General features: G+C 40.0%; 1 protein-coding gene across 1 annotated transcript; it reads right to left on the bottom strand.

The window, feature by feature from the left end:
- Window positions 1-1,910: 1,910 nt before the first annotated feature.
- antxr1b (ANTXR cell adhesion molecule 1b) lies at window positions 1,911-20,063 on the bottom strand. The gene is made up of 18 exons (XM_086300620.1): window positions 19,591-20,063; window positions 16,832-16,903; window positions 16,663-16,734; window positions 16,475-16,556; window positions 16,323-16,356; window positions 16,004-16,083; window positions 13,929-13,997; window positions 12,913-12,993; window positions 12,770-12,830; window positions 12,313-12,411; window positions 10,060-10,129; window positions 9,796-9,874; window positions 9,438-9,533; window positions 9,273-9,314; window positions 9,085-9,177; window positions 5,102-5,266; window positions 4,293-4,373; window positions 1,911-3,585 (listed from the first exon to the last, which is right to left on the bottom strand). Exons 1-18 carry the CDS (start codon window positions 19,788-19,790, stop codon window positions 3,208-3,210), a joined length of 1,854 nt encoding a protein of 617 aa, XP_086156746.1. The 5' UTR covers window positions 19,791-20,063; the 3' UTR covers window positions 1,911-3,207.
- Between the last annotated feature and the right edge of the window lie 165 nt (window positions 20,064-20,228).

The raw sequence follows: 20,228 nt of genomic DNA, 5'->3' as shown, positions 1-20,228 counted from the left end.
GCATAGTACTCCATTTATTTTGACTGTTTTTAAAGGTATGGGGGAGAAAGAGCTGCACAAACACTGCTGCTCCTTCTCGCATTGATGGCGTAGGTTAATAAAAGAAGACAAACACTCTCCCCTGTATAGCTGCAAACTGAATGAATCTTTTTCTTGCTTTCATGTGAATTCTTTGCCAGCATTAGGATACATAAACACCTTCTTCCACATCTCCAGGTCATAATGGTTATATTTTGCTTTCACTTCGGCAGTTTGCTGCCTTTAATCCCACTGCTGCCTCTGCTTCTGGAAGTTTTCTTTGACACGCCTCCATGAGCTCACCGCTCACAGGACTGCAAGTCCGCCTGCGCGTGTCTGCGAAAGCATTTCCTACTGGTGAAAAAAACTGAACAAAAACACATGGAAAAGTTACATTAGGATTTATTTTAGGAGATCTGAGTTTAATGAAAATCAGCTGACCGGCTGCTCTGGATTGTTACATAATGCATTTTCCCCTGTCTTTTGTTATAGAGAGCCACATCTCACCCGAAAAGCATATCGCTGAAAATGTGTTGTAATATGGTTTAACCTATCGCAACGATATACATGAACTTGCCATTTTATTAGGCACACTGAATAAACGGCTTGTTAGCACAAAAGTCAGCCAATCATGTGGCAGCAGCCCAACGCATTTAGGCACGTAGACATGATTAAGATGATCTGCTGATGTTCAAAGTGAGCAGAGCAGAGTGATGTAAGTGACTTTGAACGTGGCATGGTTGTTGGTTCCAGACAGGCTGGTCTGAGTATTTCAGAAAGTGCTGATCTGCTGGGATTTTCCCACACAACCATCTCTAGGGTTTACAGAGAACAGTCCAAAAAAGACTAAATATCTAGCAGTTCCCCGCCACTATAACTCAAATAATCACTTTAGAATCAAGGTATGCAGAAGAGCACCTCTGAACACACTGCGTGCCACTCCTGTCAACTAAGAACAGGAAACTGAGGCTATACAGTTCACACTAACCACAAAAATTCACCAAAATTGGACAGCAAAATGTTGCCACCCTGACGAGTCTTCATTTCTTCTGCAACATTCATACGGTAGGGTTAGAGGTTTATGTAAATAACATGAACGCGTGCATCAATGCATCCGTGCATCCTGCCTGTATCATTACTTCAAGCTGGTGGTGATGATGTGATGGTGTTGGTAATATTTTCTTGGACCACGTTGGGCACCGTAGTAAAAATCAGGCATATTTAAAAAACACCACAGCCTTTTTGAGTAATGCTGCTGACTCCATCCCTTTATGATCACAGTATATCCATCTTCTGATGGCTTCTTCCAATAAGGTGGATGTGCAGTCAACAAGCCGTGTGATGCTATCGTGTCAGTATGGACCAAAATCATGAGGAGTGTTTCCAGCAGCTTGTGAATCTATGCCAGAAAAAATTAATGGGGGTCCAACCCAGTACTAGCAAGCTGTACCCTAATAAAGTGGTTGTGATTATATGTTCTGGTTTTGTAGTTTATTATAAATCCTTTCAGTAACTTATATATGCATGTATGTATATGTCCACATTTCAGCTGTAGGTGTTTTCCCACTGAAGCACAGCAGTAAAGTCCATCTGCCTCTTTTACTTCCCCATTCCCACTGACTTCCATACATGGAAAAATTGGGCATTTTCTTTTTTTTTCTTTCTTTATTTCTTTTTTCTTTTTTTTTTACAAGGATTAAGAATCACTTCAGGCAGCTCACTTCCTCCGCTTCAAAGCTCATGGAGCCACTCAGAAAAGAAACCTTATTTTGATCTTTTCCACTTTTTCAGTCTTGCAGTCCTGAGCAAATGAGTATAGTTTTGTCCTCTGAAGTGACAGTAGATAAAAGATAATTGATATTTTTAATTCATTTTTGTTTTTTATTCGAGTGTCCCTAATAAAATTGCATGTAATATACAGGTAGTTTTGAAGGCACATATTTCAGGTGTGGATTTGGGGATCTCGCTGAGTCATAACAAGCGATTCATAAGATGACTTTCTTTTAATATATATATGCTATGATACTAGTAGCTGTCTTCTCTCCACTGTGACAAGCCAAAATCTGTTTAGGCTTAACAAGTGCACACATTTATCGGGTTACGTGGTGATACTGAACATTACACACATCTACTACACACTTGAGAGGAGTTTATTCATTCAAAATGAACGGAAACATTTGCAGAGGTGCCTGTAGTGTACAAATTTCTGATAAAAATCTCTGACACGGGGCAAAAGAAGGAAAGGAAAGTTATCTTTAAAATGATTTATTGCACATCATAGTGGTGTGAACAAATCAGACGTAACATAAATCTGAGTCTGCCGTTCTGCCAGCTGAATCAGTCGCACAGTGACTTTCCAGAGGTCACATTTGTGACAGAACTTAAACAGCGTCACACGCTGCCAAACTCAGTGTCTGAATACTCGAACATCTCCGGTCTGCGAAAGAATTTATTTCCACACTGATGAGGCGAGTGGACCAGTTTCTCTGCAGCAAACAATGTTTGTGTCAGCAATGTGTAAATCTTAACTGTGGTAAATATGCTTATTTGTTTTCTTGCCAAAAGCTAGGTGAGGATATCAAAGCCACTCTCGTGCCTGTACGATGAATGTGAAGCTAGGGTGCAGTTAGCTTAGCTTAGCATAAACACTTGTAGCAAAACAGCTTGCCCAGCTCTGCTTACTTTAAAAAAAATTAACCCAAAAAACCTCAAAAATACTCATAGTATTAAAAACAATCAACTTCCATTAAATACAATGTGTGTACATGTATGTTTTTGTGATTCAAAGAACATTCATTCACAAAATATTGCTTCCTGGACCAACTCTCATGTATAAAACACATGATACCTTTGATGAAGCACTGGGTTTTCTGCTGTTCAAACTCGTGACAGTTTAAAGACAAAGGTTACAATTTTCATTGGTAATTTGAAATGTTTGACCAAATTATCTGATTTGAAGAGCAAAACTTCTTTAAAAAAAAGAAATGAATGCTAACTCCATTAGCCAAAGCTGTGCTCATTTACACCAAAAAATTTCACTTTTTAAACTTAAAAAAACAAAGTCACAGTTCATATCATGGCAGGTGTGGGCCACGAGTGGGTGATCACCAGGTGAAAAGACACAGTGAAAAGCCCTTTTTTAGGTTCCCGTTCGGAGCTGGGATCCTCCAGGATTTCAGTTTTTAGTTATCAGTGGTTGTCATGATTGGGGCGTGGAGGGGGCCGCGATGGAGGTGGTGCTCTACACGGAGGTGGACCCTGAGGTGGAGGCGGCAGAGAGCCGGTAGGAGACGGAGGAGCAGAGAGAGAGCTGTTGCTGGTTGAGGGCAGGGCTCTGTTTGGAGGTGGCGTGTACATGGGTGAGCTGGAGGAGGATGGCGGAGGAGTGGATGGCAGAGGAGGAAGGGTTGAAGTTGGAGAGGGGGGCAAGTGGGAGAGCTCGTTGCCCTCCGACAGACGGCGCTGGTAGCTGTGGGGCAAAGTGTAGACAGGTGTGGCGGGGTGTTTGTAGATGGGGTAGCGAGGAGCAGGATAGGATTTACTCCGGGTGAAGTTTATGCACCTGCCCTGTAATTAGAGCACAGGAAGTGTTCACGGCTCAATACAGAAGTTTGCTTTTGTTAAGTACTTCAACTGTACAGTGAGAGACATGAAGAAAAAGGGCAATTAAGACAAGAAAAGTCCAACATCTCCTGTGGCACAGCAGTTAGCAGGTTTGGAGAGATACAGCTCTCAGATGGAAAGAGAAAATTCCACCATTACTTTGTGCTGTGGAAGAAAACAGCATTCCTGACAGGCCAGCCGTGCTGATGCTGGGAGTTTAGGAAGGCAGGCAACATCTACTCTTAATGATTTCTGCAGATGATGAAAGCAATGCTCCAGACAATGCTGCAGTTGTTTTCACTTTTGTCTACTCGCTGTGCCACTTGAGGGTTTCCTTGAAGTAAATACTCCTGGGATTTGAAGCGGCTTTGACTTAAAAATGTTTAGTTTATTGGATAAGTGAAGTTAATGTCATGCAGATAAGATTCAAGGTTATTTTCCATCCACTCCACTTTTCTTTTTTTCCTTGTTTGATCCTGAACTTCAAACATTCCTATTTTCCAAAGATAATAAATTCAGACTCTTAAATGTCTTCCTGCCACAAGCTGAAATAGCTGGTTCGCAATCCTTTTATTATTTCAACGTGTGCTCATCTTACAAGCGTGAAATATCCAGTTGTGTTACCTTGCAGAGGAGGTTAAAATGTTACCTTTTATTTTCTCATGCCTCACCTTGTCTCCGGGATAAGGTCGCATTACAGACACTCTGTCGTAGCCTTTTCTCAGAAATACACACAGAGCATCCAGTTTGCCCTAAAGGAGGACGAATAAAAAAAACAAAACAGCATAAATAAATAAAAATACCAACAATCCCTTATCCACAGTTAATTGCCAGCCTGGCTCTGGAGCACTTTTGCTCCAGATGTATCTCAGGAGGCTTTAATATGACAAAGAGACAGATAAACAAAGAATGTATTTTGTTTGAAATAACACCCGCGCAACAAATTCCATATTCAGGGGTTAGCTCAGTGCATGTCTGGTTCCTATTACCATCCATCCAGCTGACTAATATGTGAGGAAACCAATTGTATTAACTGTTTCCTGGTCATACATAAAGTCTTTTTTTTCTGTGTTGGAAGACATATGTAAGGAAGGGTCCTACATGTCAAAGAAGAGCATCTGGAAACACTATTATCTATATATTACATATGTGATCCATGCCTTAGAATACATTTTATGGCAGTAATACATTTCTGTGTCATGGCCATGAGATTTAAAACTCTAGGAAAAGCCAGCAAGTAGAGCTGAGATGAAATTTTTTTTCAAAACAGGAAAGCTACAGTAATACTTTGGATTTATTTAACCCTTATTTAACCAGAAAGTGTAACTCTTGATATTAAGAATCTCTGTCGGGAGAGTGTATTAGACCAAAATAGCACGTTTTATTTATGGCAAGCAAGTCTACTGTAGAACACAGTGCACAGAAGGGCCATGAACAAACTGCCAAACAGATGGACATGAAAAGTGAAATACTGGAGCACCTTGATGGGCGAGTACCACTTGTGGGGTTGGGAAGATTTGTGTGAGTTGTAGTAATGCCGCAGTGGAGCAGGATCGTACTCCTGCGCGGGCATCACAACGCGAGCGTTTTTAGCCTTTTCCAGTTTGGCTCCTTCTTCAGTCGATCCTTTATCTCCCCATCGAACCTGAAAAGAAAGAAAAGCTTTGTGTTTCAGACAGCCACGTTAGTATGGAGCCTCCAGTGGTCTCCAACGGTGGTAAAAAAGCTCCACAACTCAGACAGAGAATGGATGAAGGGGTGATAGAAGATAAATAAGGATTTTGTCATCAGTCATGCAAAGCTTCTCTAGTAGAGTCCAAGAGGAAAAATATGAAGCCAGAAAAAAGTGAAAAGTTGGACCAAAGTTGTGATTCTGGAGAACTGACAAGATCTGAGCCAATAAAATCACATCCAGTGGGTTCTAGTTTTACCACTGCCTCTGCACGTGTGTCAGGGTGCCTGAATGTGACTGCTGTAAATGAGGTTTGTGTTTGACACAATGTGCCGCATTTCCTTTTACTCAAAGAAACAAAAAAATCTCTTTCCTTGTACGTTAACATGTTTTGAAGCATTCCTGTGTGGGTTTTAATTAAAGCCAGTCCACTGAAGTCCACAAGATCTCAAAACACACACACACAAAAGTAGCTCCTTTGGCTCTGACTTGAATTGTTTCAATTTGCGTTTTACATTTAGGTTTTATTTCTAAACCTTCAAGAGGATATAGAGCATTAAGTCTCAAACCATATTCACTAAGAAATCTTAAGATTCAACAAGAGCCCGACTGGGTTTTTCTCTAACGCAAATATCTCGATTCTCAGAGTCACCAATAAAGCTAAAAAAGGAACCCGGCACAGTAAGAGTGAAAGCATTTCTGTCAAAGCAGCCTTGAAAGTTCATTACTCAAATTCACTCCCTTTCAGCTGCACCAGACAAGCCACCAAGGCTTTAACTTGGCAGAAAAGGCACATAAATGAAGCTGTGCATACTTTCCGTAGCTGGTTTTGGAAGTGTTCACAGCAAAGACTCTTCAGACTTCACAACCAGTCTGTTAAAAAAAAAAACCCAAAACTTCACACTGACTGGGTGACAACTGTCTCCTTGACCTTATCACCCCAAACCACGCACACATCTGGTCCTCTCTGGTCTGAAGATTCTGTTGTCTTCCTCCTCCTCCTCTCGCATTTCAGCGTACACTGGGAACAGCTTGCTTGCTCTTATCTCAACACCATGAACCAAACTGCTCCACTCTTTGGAGCACTTATGCCGACTTCGCAGTTTATTGTGCACAGGGCCTCATCTTAACTCTTTCTGTTTCTCAGAGCTAATTACGACAACAAAGTGACTCAGTGCCGTCCAGCACAGAGTCGCATACTCATCTCTTTCAAAGGCTGACTTGCTTCCTGTTTTCTTGTGTATGCTTGCTGTACTACTGTTTGATCTCATTCCCGTCTTTGAGCATTTACTTTCAGCTGAATGCCAGAGTGAAGCTTGCCACGTGTATATCAGTGAGGCTGAAACCAGTCAGCAGTAGAGCAGGGCGATATGACCAAAAATATTTATCACGATATACATTTGAAAATTTGCAATAACGATATAACTGACGATATAATTGAAAGTAGACAAAATACTTTACAACTCCCCAACGTGCAAAAAACAAACAAACATCAATGTATTTTCACTTAAACAAGCAGCTGTTTTTTGTGTGCATTAAAGTTATATAAAAATTTTACAGTGCAAATGCAAATTCCTTGCTGACAGTTAAACCAAAAGGCATTTCCAGTGGAAATTGGTCGACATATCCTCAGCATAACCATGTATAATATCCACAAAACTTAAAAAGAGGTTATACACACACAATACGGTAACATTATGTTGAAGCACAGTATGTATCACTCCGTGAGGCTCCTGCCTACGATGCTCCGACAATCCATCAAGCGGTGCGGCTTCGTAGCTTAGCAAAGTCGTACTAAAACATTTGACAAATTTTCGAGCGCCGTGTACGACATAAAATCGTTTCGAGGTCAGTAAACACAACCAGAATTCAAACATAAGGCACACGGGATTATAAGGGGCACTGTCGATTTTCAGAAAAATCAAAGGATTGATTTTAAGTGTGCCGTATTTTCCAAAAAACACGGTAATAACGACGGCCCGCTAGCATGCGCTACCAAAAATAGTCCTTTGTTGTGTATCTGACGGACGAAAGCTAAACCAGTGCCACACCACTGAAGTTGCAGCATTTTTACAAACCAATTCTGGTTCATCGGTTTCATTCAACGATCCACTTTCGCTCTTCTCATTCTGCGTCGCCGCCATGTGCGTATGTAAACAAAGGCACTGCGCATGCGCGTTTTACCCATATTCTATAGCGATATTTCATTTTCTTATCGTTGCCCAACATTACACCGGTATTACCGTGAACGGTATGATATGGCCCAGCCCTAGTCAGCAGCACCAAATAAAATGTACAATCACATTAGAACATTTTAATTTCATTTTCACTTGTGTAAGATTCAACAAGAGCCCGATGTTTTTAGGTTGCCAAGCAACTTAAAAACTCAAATAGCATGCAATCTAGCACACAAGCAGACTGGTAACTATATAAGTATATAGTCACAGGGTTTTTGACCGACATAGTAGTATTAGTTGTAATAGTCGCCCGAGTGCTTTCATATTTTCATGTTCTCATGCCCCTCTGTGTTGCCTTGTTAAGTCTTAGTATTCTTGTCTGGGTTTTTTTTGGTCCTGTTTTACTTTCAACGTGAGTTTTCTGTGTTAATTTTGCTTCCTGTATGACTTCCTGTTTCCCTCTTTGTTTCCACCTCATTCTCCTCCTGCGTCTAAACCCCAGTCAGCCCTTCGTTTATGTGTGCATCTACATATTGCCCTCATACTGTGAAGAAACAATATCTTTCCATCATCTTCTGTTTGCTTACCCTAATGTCGGCACTCAGGATGAGCGGTCACAGGAAGCTGATTATCAGCTTGTTAATTTAACCAAATGGTACACATTAAAGGAGCATCTGACTAATCACAAACAGTGTAGTGTACAGCGTGACAAGCAGCTGATTTTACCAGTGAAAATGAAACTATAATATTAGAAAAATATGACGATGTTAAACATACAATACAGACAGTTCAAGTTTCAATTCTTTCAGCTGCAGCCCCGTTTATGCTAAATGATGACAGTTTGACTTAAAATCCACAAATGCAAACAGATGTCCTGTATTATATAATAATGCTTATAAACAGAAACAATTCTTTGCAACCAACAAGGAAAGTCAATGAGTCAGATTTGAAACTTTAAATGCTACTGAAAAACAGAGGGTGTGAGGGCTCTTCCAGGAATACTGATGCTATTTTCCAGAGAACTGATTGGTCAGTAGGTCGTGACTTCATGGTGCTTCTACAGTAGAAGTTACCATGGTGATACAACCCAATAAAGAAGTGATCTGTATTTGTAGTCCAGAAAACCCAGGGTTAACAATTACAGAGATAAGTCCAGATCCTGCTCCGCAGTACAGACCTCTGGCTGCACTCCTTAGATTCTTTAGTATTCCTCATATTCCTCTTTGTATCCTCCTTTTGGACTGTTTATTTTGGATTCTGGAATAAGCTACAATGAAACGGATCACCCCTCGTTAAACATTCGTTCTTCTGCTTCCCACACTTTTGGATCCTAAATCTCCTCTCAACAATCCCCATTAGGACATAGCTCCATGATAGAGTTTAATCGCATTAAATAAATAGAGTTTAATCCTGGAGATAATTCAGTTAAATAAAAGAAAACAAAGAAAATCACATTTTTTGGCTGGTTGATTAATTTAAACTGTACAGCCAAGAATTTGATTTCTATTAGCCAGCATGAGCAACTGGTCGATACTTGTTGTTAATGGGAAATATGCACGATAGTTATTATACATATGCAGTACTGATCTATTTACAGTTTGCTTTCTGGATTACCTCCATTCTCTTGATACCCCCGACTCCACGGCCTCCGTAGTATGACGCATCTACCGTGGGCCACCTCTTCTTTGGAAAACCATCTTCATCATCCTAAAGAAAAAAATAAGCATACATTATTTCTAAGAAAGGGAAATTTAGGAAGGAACTTTAAAAAAAAGAATAGAAAAAAGAAACACTCCACTTACAGAAATGTCCTCTATTACTGGTGGAGGTGCCTCATGGATGACCTGCAAACCAAAAAGACAGTGCCTGATTTTTGTTATCGCACCAAAGAGCAACAACCGGAATCATGTAATTGTGAAAATAAGCATCGCTAATTTAGTTGGGATGTAAGTTTTTCATGATCATACCACGGTGCAGCAGAGAGGCCAAAACCACCACAGCAGAGCGATGGTCAACAGGAGCAGCAGGATCAGAAGCGCGATGGCCACAAAGGTCCCGTTAGACTACAAACAAAAGGACATATTGAGGATATGTTGCTCATAGATACACTATTTATATTCATCCACTAATGAACTGCAGAACACTGTGGCAGTGGGTCGAGCGGTTTAACCTGCATAATGTGCGTGCGAGATGACAAATTTCTGTGACGTTATGTCATTATGTGCAAATTCTCCTTCTAAGTCAATAAAGTTCCTCACATACTTTTAGCCATGAGGTAATGTGTGGGGATTGTTTTTGTCCTCTCCTGGTTTCCATTATACTTACACAAGCTACTGCAGTGATTGTGACAGAGCTTGATATGAAGCTCAGGCCATTATTCATGCTGACGTGGAGAGTGGCAGACCTGTAGAAAAGGTAAGAGCGTAACTAGGACTCGGTTTGCATACTTAGTGCTCATAGATGTTTACTGCAATTATAAATAGCGATACAGATGAAAACACTTTCATGCTGTCAAGCTGTGTATACTGCTTACACTTTGATAAGAAGTAATGAAGCTCATTAAAGTTTCCTGCAGCAGCGATTACTTACGTTCCCTGTTTTTCCAGAACAGGAGCTGGGCACAAAAGGTAGGTATCTCTCACCACCAAAGGTCTTTTCACTGTGCAAAATGAAATAATGTGAAAATTTATATTTAGCACTGCACACAGCAAAGTAAACTACACATTACGTGAGTATCCATGATGAAAGAGAAAGCTGTGAGTGATGCAAAGGAAAAATTTACTTCACTTTCCTCTTGCAGTCCTGTAACTTTAGGAGATTCAAACCTCAAAATATCTTCTTTTTTTTTGAATTCCTGGACTTCCTGCTCTTATGGAAAATGAAGCAAATGAGGGAGGGCTGTGGTTTATTTACCCTGGCTGAGCGAGTGTCTGGAGTGTGCAAAGACAGTGCTCGTCTCTGATGAGATCCACATTCCCCTTTAGACATCTGAGATGCGTAAAGCGCTATACCAGCTGATTAAAAGGAGAGGAAGAGTGCGCTGATGGCTTTTCATGAGGGCGAGGATTTACATCGCCAACAAAGAGCTGCTGTCCCCCACCCATCGTACTCCCACGCTGGCCAAAGTAAATTTAGCACAATGAAGAAAATGCTGAGGGCAATCCCTAAATAATACATTCTGCTGATCATTTAAAGGATAATTGTTGGCTGAACCGATTCACACATTTTTCTTTCTGCAAACACCAACCACAAACTGTATATAAAAGATGGCTGTTACTCCCAGCTCTGGAAAGTGAAGTATTTGCAGAAGGTCCTTGACTCTGTATTAATCCTAATAACCAGACCCCTCTGGGTATCAGAGACCACTCTGACAACTCTCGACAGGTAAATGATTGTATTGCTCATTTGCCCCAGTAAACATTTTCCTAATAATTTTATCTCCTCAATCATCAATCACTAGTTTCAAAACATGCTAAATAAAAAATTAAGATAAAAAATGGTTCCAGTTTCCAATTTCTTCCCCCTGACTATTCAGCTGTAAGTGGTGGTGTAAAATTACAGAGCAGGGTCCCTGAGTGCTGAGGGGCAAAAAGCAGAAACATGCTATCCTGCAATAAAAGTATTTTACCTGCAAACTTTAAACAAACTCATTTTCTTCCTCTGTTTCCAATCTATATAAAGAGCAAAGCTAACTCCACTCTACGTTAAGAAGCTTATGTTTTAGTTCAATAAGGAGAATCTCTAATCCCTCATCTAGCTGCTTTCCTGGGTGCTTGACTGCTCGGCTATTCTTTACGTCAATTCCACTTTCTCACACTGTCAAACTCCATGCTGACATCATTGCTGTAGTCCAATCGTTTTCTTTATATCTCGGTGCTCTTCTGTCCTTCTGCCTTTTGGATCTCATTTGTGCATCTGCCTTCTCTCCATAACCACTTCAGCCTGGTCACTCAGACCTCCACCCAAGCCTCTGTCTTCATCACACCAGCATCTCAACTTCAGGAAATCCTGTTCTAATTGCAATGGATTCTGTTTATTGACTTCAATAAGCATGCTTAATACTGCCAAATGATCTCTCCTGATTGAAATAGTTAAATACATCAGAGTGTCTGACTTTCTGCAACAAAGTGTGTCTTTGAAAGAATATTTCAAAGTGAGAAACTATTCATTTAGGTATAGTTATAACCCAAAAAAGTGGATTTCTGAAAACATAGCATTGCTACATCCAGATGCAAGCATCAAGATATAGTTATAACCCTCATCACTTGTGTTTTTACAGCATTAATAAAGAAGTTATAGAAGGCATCTGTTTGAGTTTGTGCACACTGACTGGGTGGAGGTGGATTTCATTGTCCAAAGCAATGACTGAATATAAACAGAAGAGTTTTAGTCTTGTTGGGGCAGAGCTCCATAATTAGCTCACACGTGTAAGATATTATACACTTCAAAATATGATTTCGCAAAAGTTTTAGCAAATAGTTACAGGCACAAAGTAAGATCAGTAAGCCTATATTCACTCTAGTTTTGCTTTGTGTTTTGGTCTTTAGCAACTACTCATAGAAGTATTTGGCTCTGTAGCCTCATCACATTCACCAACTGGTTGCCAGTCTTGCCAGTCTGCTGTTTAGCCCTCAGCATGTATCACTGCCTCAGTAACATTAGTAATTAGTCAAAACAAATCAATGAGAGAGAAAGCTGCAATGAAGCTCTATGAAAAATGAGAGGGCTGGAGAGCTGGGTAACATAATGGTGTGATGGTTTAAATAAATAAAGTCTGCATGGGAGAGGTGAAATTACAGCTAAGAATGAATTAAAATGAAAAACTTTGCAAGTGGTACTTACTCAAAGTAACAGTGTCGTTGATCCAGAAGCTGCAGAGAACTTTCTGTACATCTCGGGCATGAAGGAAACCATTTCCACTCACCACCACCTGGAAGGATTCTGAAGTGGGATTAAATTGATCATTTAATCAACTTTTGTCTTTGTGGTAAATTTGGAATACTATAGAGTGAGTTTTAGGGAGGGAAGTGCTCTCAGTAGGACTACTGGTCCATACCGATGCTACAGTACTGTTATGTCATAGTATAATGTCATAATATCTGATATAGATGATGAAAACTTTTATGGGCCTAAGATGTACCTGTGTGCCAAGTTTGGTTGCTAAACTGTGATTTTAGTAATTGTCTGTGTATAATTTGGAGTATATATCAAAAGTAACGATCAAGTGTAAGTAGAAAGGTGTATGTATACATCAAGCTTTTGCATTTTGAGACAGTATTTTGAGTTCAAGTTTCTTCACCTCCTTCACAGATGCTGGAGGGCTCGACAGCTAGGATTTCAATACATGATCTCTTTAGGATCTGAAAGAGAAAATAATATCAGAAGCTTAACTTAGTGCAGGACCTTCCACTGATATAATGCGATCTTATTGTGTTTTAGTACCGAGTCTATGACGCCTTGCAGTGCTTGAAATCCATCATTCACAGGGAAGACGTGATCCTTGCTGTCAGCTATCGTTGAAAGCTGTGGAGAAAAATGTCTACATGGTTAAATTGTTCTTTAGCTGACTGATTAATTGATCTTCTAACCAAGTCCGCCAGTGCTTATATCATATCATAGTTGATATAGATCAATACAACCATTATAGCCCAAATTTTAATAATATGTATGCAGTACATTTATAGTAATTACATAAATTGCAAAAAAGTGCAATAAACTACAAAACAATTGAAGATCGTTTTTGGTTTTTTTTACATATATTTCTAGTTAGAGAAATTTAAGAGGCTTATCCCTCAAAACTGTAAATACAAAAAAGTTGCACAAAATAGTTTCTCACCACAGGAAATTTATTTTGAGTGTCTTCATAGTTTTATTTTTGAAATACACCAATTTTTATATAATGCAGGAAAAACTAAAATAAATATTATACTGCAAATTTGCAAAAAAACAGCACATGCATCAAAGTAAACTATTTCCAGCAGTGCAATATGAGTCCTAAGCATCCCAGAAATGACACAGAAAGTCATAAAGTCAAACATAACTTTTAAAAACACCAGTACAGGCTCGCTAGGCCCTGATGGTAAAAAACTACATTTCCGCAAAATGGCGTCACTTCCAGCTTTGGGCAGGTCATGGTGGACATGCGATAGTTCGTGCTGATGGACGTAGGAAGTGTTACAAACAGCTGATTGGATCAGCAAAGCGTGTTTCTGGAATATTGTGTTTTTGTTCCTGCAAGTGCTTTTTATGAAGTTTTTGCAAAGCTATATGTGGAAGGAAACTGTGACCTAGGACAAGCTGATGGCATAAGATGTAAGTACAACTCCTCCGGTTTCATATGCAAAAAAAATTATTGCGCTAGCTCACGTGGTTGCAGTGCTACTGGGATTTAAAAATAGTTAAGCAAAACAGAGCGCGCCCGCTCCGACCGGCTTTAAAGGGTTAACTGTTAGATTTACCTGGGTTTCATTAAAGTCTTTTACTCCCACACAGTACACAGTGGCACCCAGTTGCCGTGCTCTGCCAGCCTGAGAGAAAGTGAGACATTAAACAGAATAAACAAGCTACAGTGAAATGGTGAACGCTCACTGAATCACATTAGAATTTGGTTGGGCTGAAACTTAAAAGCTCCATCAGCTATATTGTAGTTATTCTCATGTCACTGACAACTGCTGGGAACATCTGGAAGTAATGCACAAGAGGTTTCTGTTATCGACAGTATATGAAAGATGTACATAGCCACTGTGACATCACCCGTGGCTATTGCTGCAGGGAGTGCAGAATTATTAGGCAAATGAGTATTTTGTCCACATCATCCTCTTCATGCATGTTGTCTTACTCCAAGCTGTATAGGCTCGAAAGCCTACTAACAATTAAGCATATTAGGTGATGTGCATCTCTGTAATGAGAAGGGGTGTGGTCTAATGACATCAACACCCTATATCAGGTGTGCATAATTATTAGGCAACGTCCTTTCCTTTGGCAAAATGGGTCAAAAGAAGGACTTGACAGGCTCAGAAAAGTCAAAAATAGTGAGATATCTTGCAGAGGGATGCAGCAGTCTCAAAATTGCAATGCTTCTGAAGCGTGATCATCGAACAATCAAGCGTTTCATTCAAAATAGTCAACAGGGTCGCAAGAAGCGTGTGGAAAAACCAAGGCGCAAAATAACTGCCCATGAACTGAGAAAAGTCAAGCGTGCAGCTGCCAAGATGCCACTTGCCACCAGTTTGGCCATATTTCAGAGCTGCAACATCACTGGAGTGCCCAAAAGCACAAGGTGTGCAATACTCAGAGACATGGCCAAGGTAAGAAAGGCTGAAAGACGACCACCACTGAACAAGACACACAAGCTGAAACGTCAAGACTGGGCCAAGAAATATCTCAAGACTGGTTTTTCTAAGGTTTTATGGACTGATGAAATGAGAGTGAGTCTTGATGGGCCAGATGGATGGGCCCGTGGCTGGATTGGTAAAGGGCAGAGAGCTCCAGTCCTACTCAGACGCCAGCAAGGTGGAGGTGGAGTACTGGTTTGGGCTGGTATCATCAAAGATGAGCTTGTGGGGCCTTTTCGGGTTGAGGATGGAGTCAAGCTCAACTCCCAGTCCTACTGCCAGTTTCTGGAAGACACCTTCTTCAAGCAGTGGTACAGGAAGAAGTCTGCATCCTTCAAGAAAAACATGATTTTCATGCAGGACAATGCTCCATCACACGCGTCCAAGTACTCCACAGTGTGGCTGGCAAGAAAGGGTATAAAAGAAGAAAAACTAATGACATGGCCTCCTTGTTCACCTGATCTGAACCCCATTGAGAACCTGTGGTCCATCATCAAATGTGAGATTTACAAGAACGGAAAACAGTACACCTCTCTGAACAGTGTCTGGGAGGCTGTGGTTGCTGCTGCACGCAATGTTGATGGTGAACAGATCAAAACACTGACAGGATCCATGGATGGCAGGCTTTTGAGTGTCCTTGCAAAGAAAGGTGGCTATATTGGTCGCTGATTTGTTTTTGTTTTGTTTTTGAATGTCAGAAATGTATATTTGTGAATGTGGAGATGTTATATTGGTTTCACTGGTAAAAATAAATAATTGAAATGGGTATATATTTGTTTTTTGTTAAGTTGCCTAATAATTATGCACAGTAATAGTCCCCTGCACACACAGATATCCCCCTAAAATAGCTCAAACTAAAAACTACTTCCAAAAACATTCAGCTTTGATATTAATGAGTTTTTTGGGTTCATTGAGAACATGGTTGTTGTTCAATAATAAAATTATTCCTCAAAAATACAACTTGCCTAATAATTCTGCACTCCCTGTACAGTAGTTCAGCATGCATTCACACTTTAGGTTCTCTAATGTTCTAATAGTGTTTTGAGCAATATAGTGAGAAGAAAATATGCAGTACGCTGTATTTACATTATCTTATGCTTTGTACTAAAACAGGCTTTAAATTTCTATTTAAGTTAATAGTTGTTCATAAACTTCTTAATTAAGTGTTAGTAAGTTTCTTTTCACACGGATTCTTCTACCTCTCTTTGAGCCAGGTCAAACTGATTTTCTCTCAGTTCACCGTCCGTCAGGGCAATGATGACACTGGCTGTCCGGTAACCTACAGCACAGAAGGAAGCGCTGTTAAAACGCTAAAAAGAAAAAAAAATCTTTGAGAGCACAATCTCTAAGTATTTTGAACATATTTGTGATGTGAAGAGCAGCTGTGTTTCTATTGTTTCCTTATAGAGTGATTCTAACGTGTCTGAATTAGGAGTGAAATTCATTTTAATGTTTGGGTCAAAGACTTTACTATGATTAAGTGTTAAAAAAAAGAAAAGAAAGAAAAAATCTACTTACCATCTCCAGTCCCGTAGTATATTTGCTCGCTGGCCTGAGAGGGAAGTTTTGAGGCGTCAGTGGCTATAAACTTTAAAAAGGCCTCATTTAAAGGCTCAGATGCCATACTGTTGGGTAGGGTCCGTTTTTCATTGACTTTACAGATGACTTACCCTTTGAAATCCTCTGTGCATGAAGGTGTCTCCGCCTGGCTGCACCATACGTAACTCCTCCAGTCCCGCCCGAATCTGATCTCTTATTATTGACACGTGAAAAAGGACAAAAACTACTGATCAGAAGGGGATGATACAACAAAAATAAAAAGAATTATTAAATTTAGGTGTGTTAGTATATGTGCCACCTGTCTTCTGTTAGAGGCATGAGAATCCTTCCTTCTGTTGAAAATACAATAAAAGACATCCGCAGCTGAGGACTGGGAAAACAAAAACACCGGAGATGATTGTTACATGTTTTTATGTTCTCTTCCCCCCCTTTACTCTTATAGTGCCACGGCTTGTGCGTAACTGTACCTGATAAACTTGTGAGCCAGATGATCGACAAAGTAATAGATCTCATTCCAGTAATGCTGCACACTGCCAGACCTGAAACAAAGATTCAGCGGTTTCAGTGACACACAGGAGCTTTGGCACAAAAAAGTCAATTCACAATTGACTGAAAAAGACATGCAACACAATTGACTAAGAAAGAACTTAGAAATACTCTAATAGTGAACAACTTAATGCTGTTATACTGTTGTTTAGCTTCTTCGCTTCCAGAATTAGGAAGAATAAAAAGGGAGTCATCAAAACAGACAAGAAAAGCGTGACATTAAAAGCTGAAAGACAGAAACACTGAATATCTGTGAAATTGTGGAAACTGCCTTTAAAGTCTAGATCTCCTTATAACCCTGTAATGTGATGTAATTAAAGATTGTTTTTGCACTGCATACAATATAATGGCAGAAAGAAGGACTGGAGTCTATTCTCACTGACAGTGAGCAGCAGTGATGGAGAACACTGTGGACACTTATTAAAGGAGTTTTAGTTAAAGAGTATTCTTATTGTGATTATCGGCTATCACCTGAATCTTTTTGTGTAAAAATATTTTAGAAAAAAGAGGAAATTACTGGTGTTGAGTGCTTTAAAAGAAGGTGACTGGACTTCTTTTTGGCTCGTGAAGATGTTTTTAACTTTTCATCCACAAGGCTTCTTCAGTTCTAAAACAGCTGTCTAAGAGTCCAGGTATTTAACCTGTAGTGGGGACAGTCCGTTGTCCGCTTGTCCCCTGTCCACTCAACTGAGCTTTAGCTGTTGTGGACACCAAATTATGGAATCAGTGTGAACAACTGATATTTTTAAACAGCTTCTAGAATCATAAATATTCTCCAAGACATTTTAAGTTTAGTACCAGAGGTCTTGCCAGTTTCAATCATTTTTTAACCTCCTTATTTTTTTATTCATTTTTTTCCATTTTATTTCTTATACATTTTATTGTCTATTTATTTCCATTTTGTATGTCTTGCTGTTATTTATTTTCCTTTTAGTATATGTTTGTTTTAGTTTTTTATTGCTCTTTTTTTTTTTTTTTTTTTTAACTAGAAAGCACTTTGTTCAGCTATGTTGTTATGCTAAATAAGGTTGGATGGGACTGGTATGCTATTCTTGGTATATTATTCATAAAAAAAATCTCACTTTTTTATGTGACTTTATTGCCCACTTTTACTCCAAGCCAAAGTTATAGTTCCACTTGATCCTTACATGGCTTCCTCCTGGGTCCAGGTTTTGCAACAGGTGCAGACCAACACAAACAACCAGCTGATTTCTCTAAGTGGAAGGCTGTAATTAAAGAGACTCGTGGAGCAAATATGCACAACTTCTTGTGGCCCCTTTCTCTCTCTGCACTCTCCCTTCACCTCCTCCCTTATGTTTTCATTTATCCTGTGATGTGAGTCGCAGTGCAGAGACAGCCAAACACTCGGGATCTTTGGAACATCTGGCTCTAATGGAGAAAGGGTTCTGCAGACCGAAGCGCAGAGAGATGAAATTGGGTCTGGATGTGGGCAGCGCCTGTCAGCGAAGAGCGGCCGCTTTTGGAAAACAGGAATCCCTGCAGGGCAGTTTATCATCCGCTGATGAATGCATGAAGATGTCACCGTGTAAACGTACTTCATGTCAGTTCTTACAACTTTGAGGTGATTTGCAAAAAGAAAACGATATGCGTGTTTTTGATTTATGTATGCACGGCTCTTTTAAGAGAGAATTTATGAAACAGCACACTGATGTGACTTGACCTGTTCAACAGTGTCATGTTAGCCTCATGACATTTAATTGAACCCTTATGTGAGCTCTTGGCATTTGAGTCTCTTATAACCCGCGACTGTTTCCTTGAATAAAATGGGACGATACCGCAATAGCAGCTGAGAACAATAAGTATTCTAAGATAAGTACTATAATATCACTTAAGCCATTTAAGACAAAAAACAACATTTTTTATATGAATAGAAATATTTTGGGGTTTCACATTGTACAAAATAACACATTTAAAGGCTTTATTTTAGACTCCAAAACTCCAATTGGTGTTTTTCACCATGTTGGCCTTTATATACACCATTTCTAATCTTATTAACCACTGAATGCTCTTTACCCTGCAACCCACACTCATTCATTCACAGATATTCATATAGTGCTTTTTCTTCAATGCATACGTCAAACATACTGACACAGATTGTGGCAACAGGGGCCACTTTACCTCCTAAGCTGTTTGCACAGTGATTCAAAGCTACTGATCACCTAGAAAATCAGTTGATAACTCATTCAGTTTTAAGTTGATGGTGTAGGTCACAGCAGCAATGAGTTTGTATCTCACAATGCAAATGCAATATCATGACTTGGAGTTTTGAACTGTTGTGGCAGGTACATCGTTAGGAAATTAGCAAATCTGATGACTGAGTCTGTTCTTTTTAAATCAGGCTTCTACTGGTGTGATCAGAAATTCTCAAGCTGGTGACATTTCAAAATTAAAAATGCATTATATGCATGTCACTTACGGTCACATTCGATTCAGTTTCTATTTGGAATCCAGACCCTACCTTCAGCTTTATAAAGGCCTTAATATTTCAGTAGGCTAAAACATGCTAGTTACATCATATTAGCATATTTTTGTCAGGCAATTAGCAGCCCATCATTGCCACTGGATGACAGCTTGAATGATGCGTGCACCTGTGCCTTCAAAAAGCACCGATGAGTCACACAGATCTCTTCTGTGATCAAGTAAAAATAAAAGCACTCACTTGTCCAAAACAAAGTAGAGGTCAAATCCTCCATAGCACGATGACCCGGCTTGTCTCCTCTCAAATAGCTGAGCTGTGCTGCCAGCCGCCAGGACTGCCACCAGTACACCCAGTTCCACACAAAGCACGACCCGCCTGCACCAGCACTGGGGCATCACTCCAAATTTAGGAGAGCAATCAGCCTGGGAGATGGTAAACATAAATATTGTCTCAGGATGAAGGATTTTTCTTTTCCTGGTGGCTCCTCTCCTTACAGTGCTCTGGAGGTTTCAGCCATACAGACTGAGGGATGAAGAGAGCTCTCCTCCTGATCAGGGTCCCATCTCCTCAGGAGCAGATGTGTGGTGGCAGAGGAGGAGTGAGGCTTGTGGGACTGAGTCTTTGACTCCCACTCACATCACACTTGTAGAAAACTTTGCTAAGAGTTTGCACAACAAAACAAAACTCTCACGCATAGGTGCTTCCTCTCTTCTCAGAGTGTTTCTCTGAATGACTCCACAGCTTTGTCCAGGTATTTGTTTTCACTCATACTTTTCCTTGTTTTGTTTTTTCTTCTTTTTTTCCTTGACTTCTTTTGGTAGTTCACTTGAATCTACAACTTACCCATCAGTGCCACTCAGTGGTAAACATATGCACTG

The sequence above is a fragment of the Aulonocara sp. 'chitande type north' Nkhata Bay genome, linkage group LG7 (genome assembly GCF_057382095.1).
Source record: "Aulonocara sp. 'chitande type north' Nkhata Bay isolate Kocher_YH1m ecotype deep benthic linkage group LG7, A_spYH_male_GT1.1, whole genome shotgun sequence".
Taxonomy (NCBI): Eukaryota; Metazoa; Chordata; class Actinopteri; order Cichliformes; family Cichlidae; genus Aulonocara; species Aulonocara sp. 'chitande type north' Nkhata Bay.
Note: the sequence above shows the minus strand (reverse complement) of the source record. Positions and strands in the feature narration are given on the sequence as shown.

Coding starts and splice junctions, on each gene's coding strand:
- antxr1b (XM_086300620.1), bottom strand. CDS start 19,790: ATGTTTACCATCTCCCAGGCTGATTGCTCTCCTAAATTTGGAGTGATG. Junction 16,904..19,590: donor CTCTACTTTGTTTTGGACAA/GTGAGTGCTTTT, acceptor TCTTTGTTTCAG/GTCTGGCAGTGTGCAGCATT. Junction 10,130..12,312: donor CAACGACACTGTTACTTTGA/GTAAGTACCACT, acceptor CATTTTGCACAG/TGAAAAGACCTTTGGTGGTG.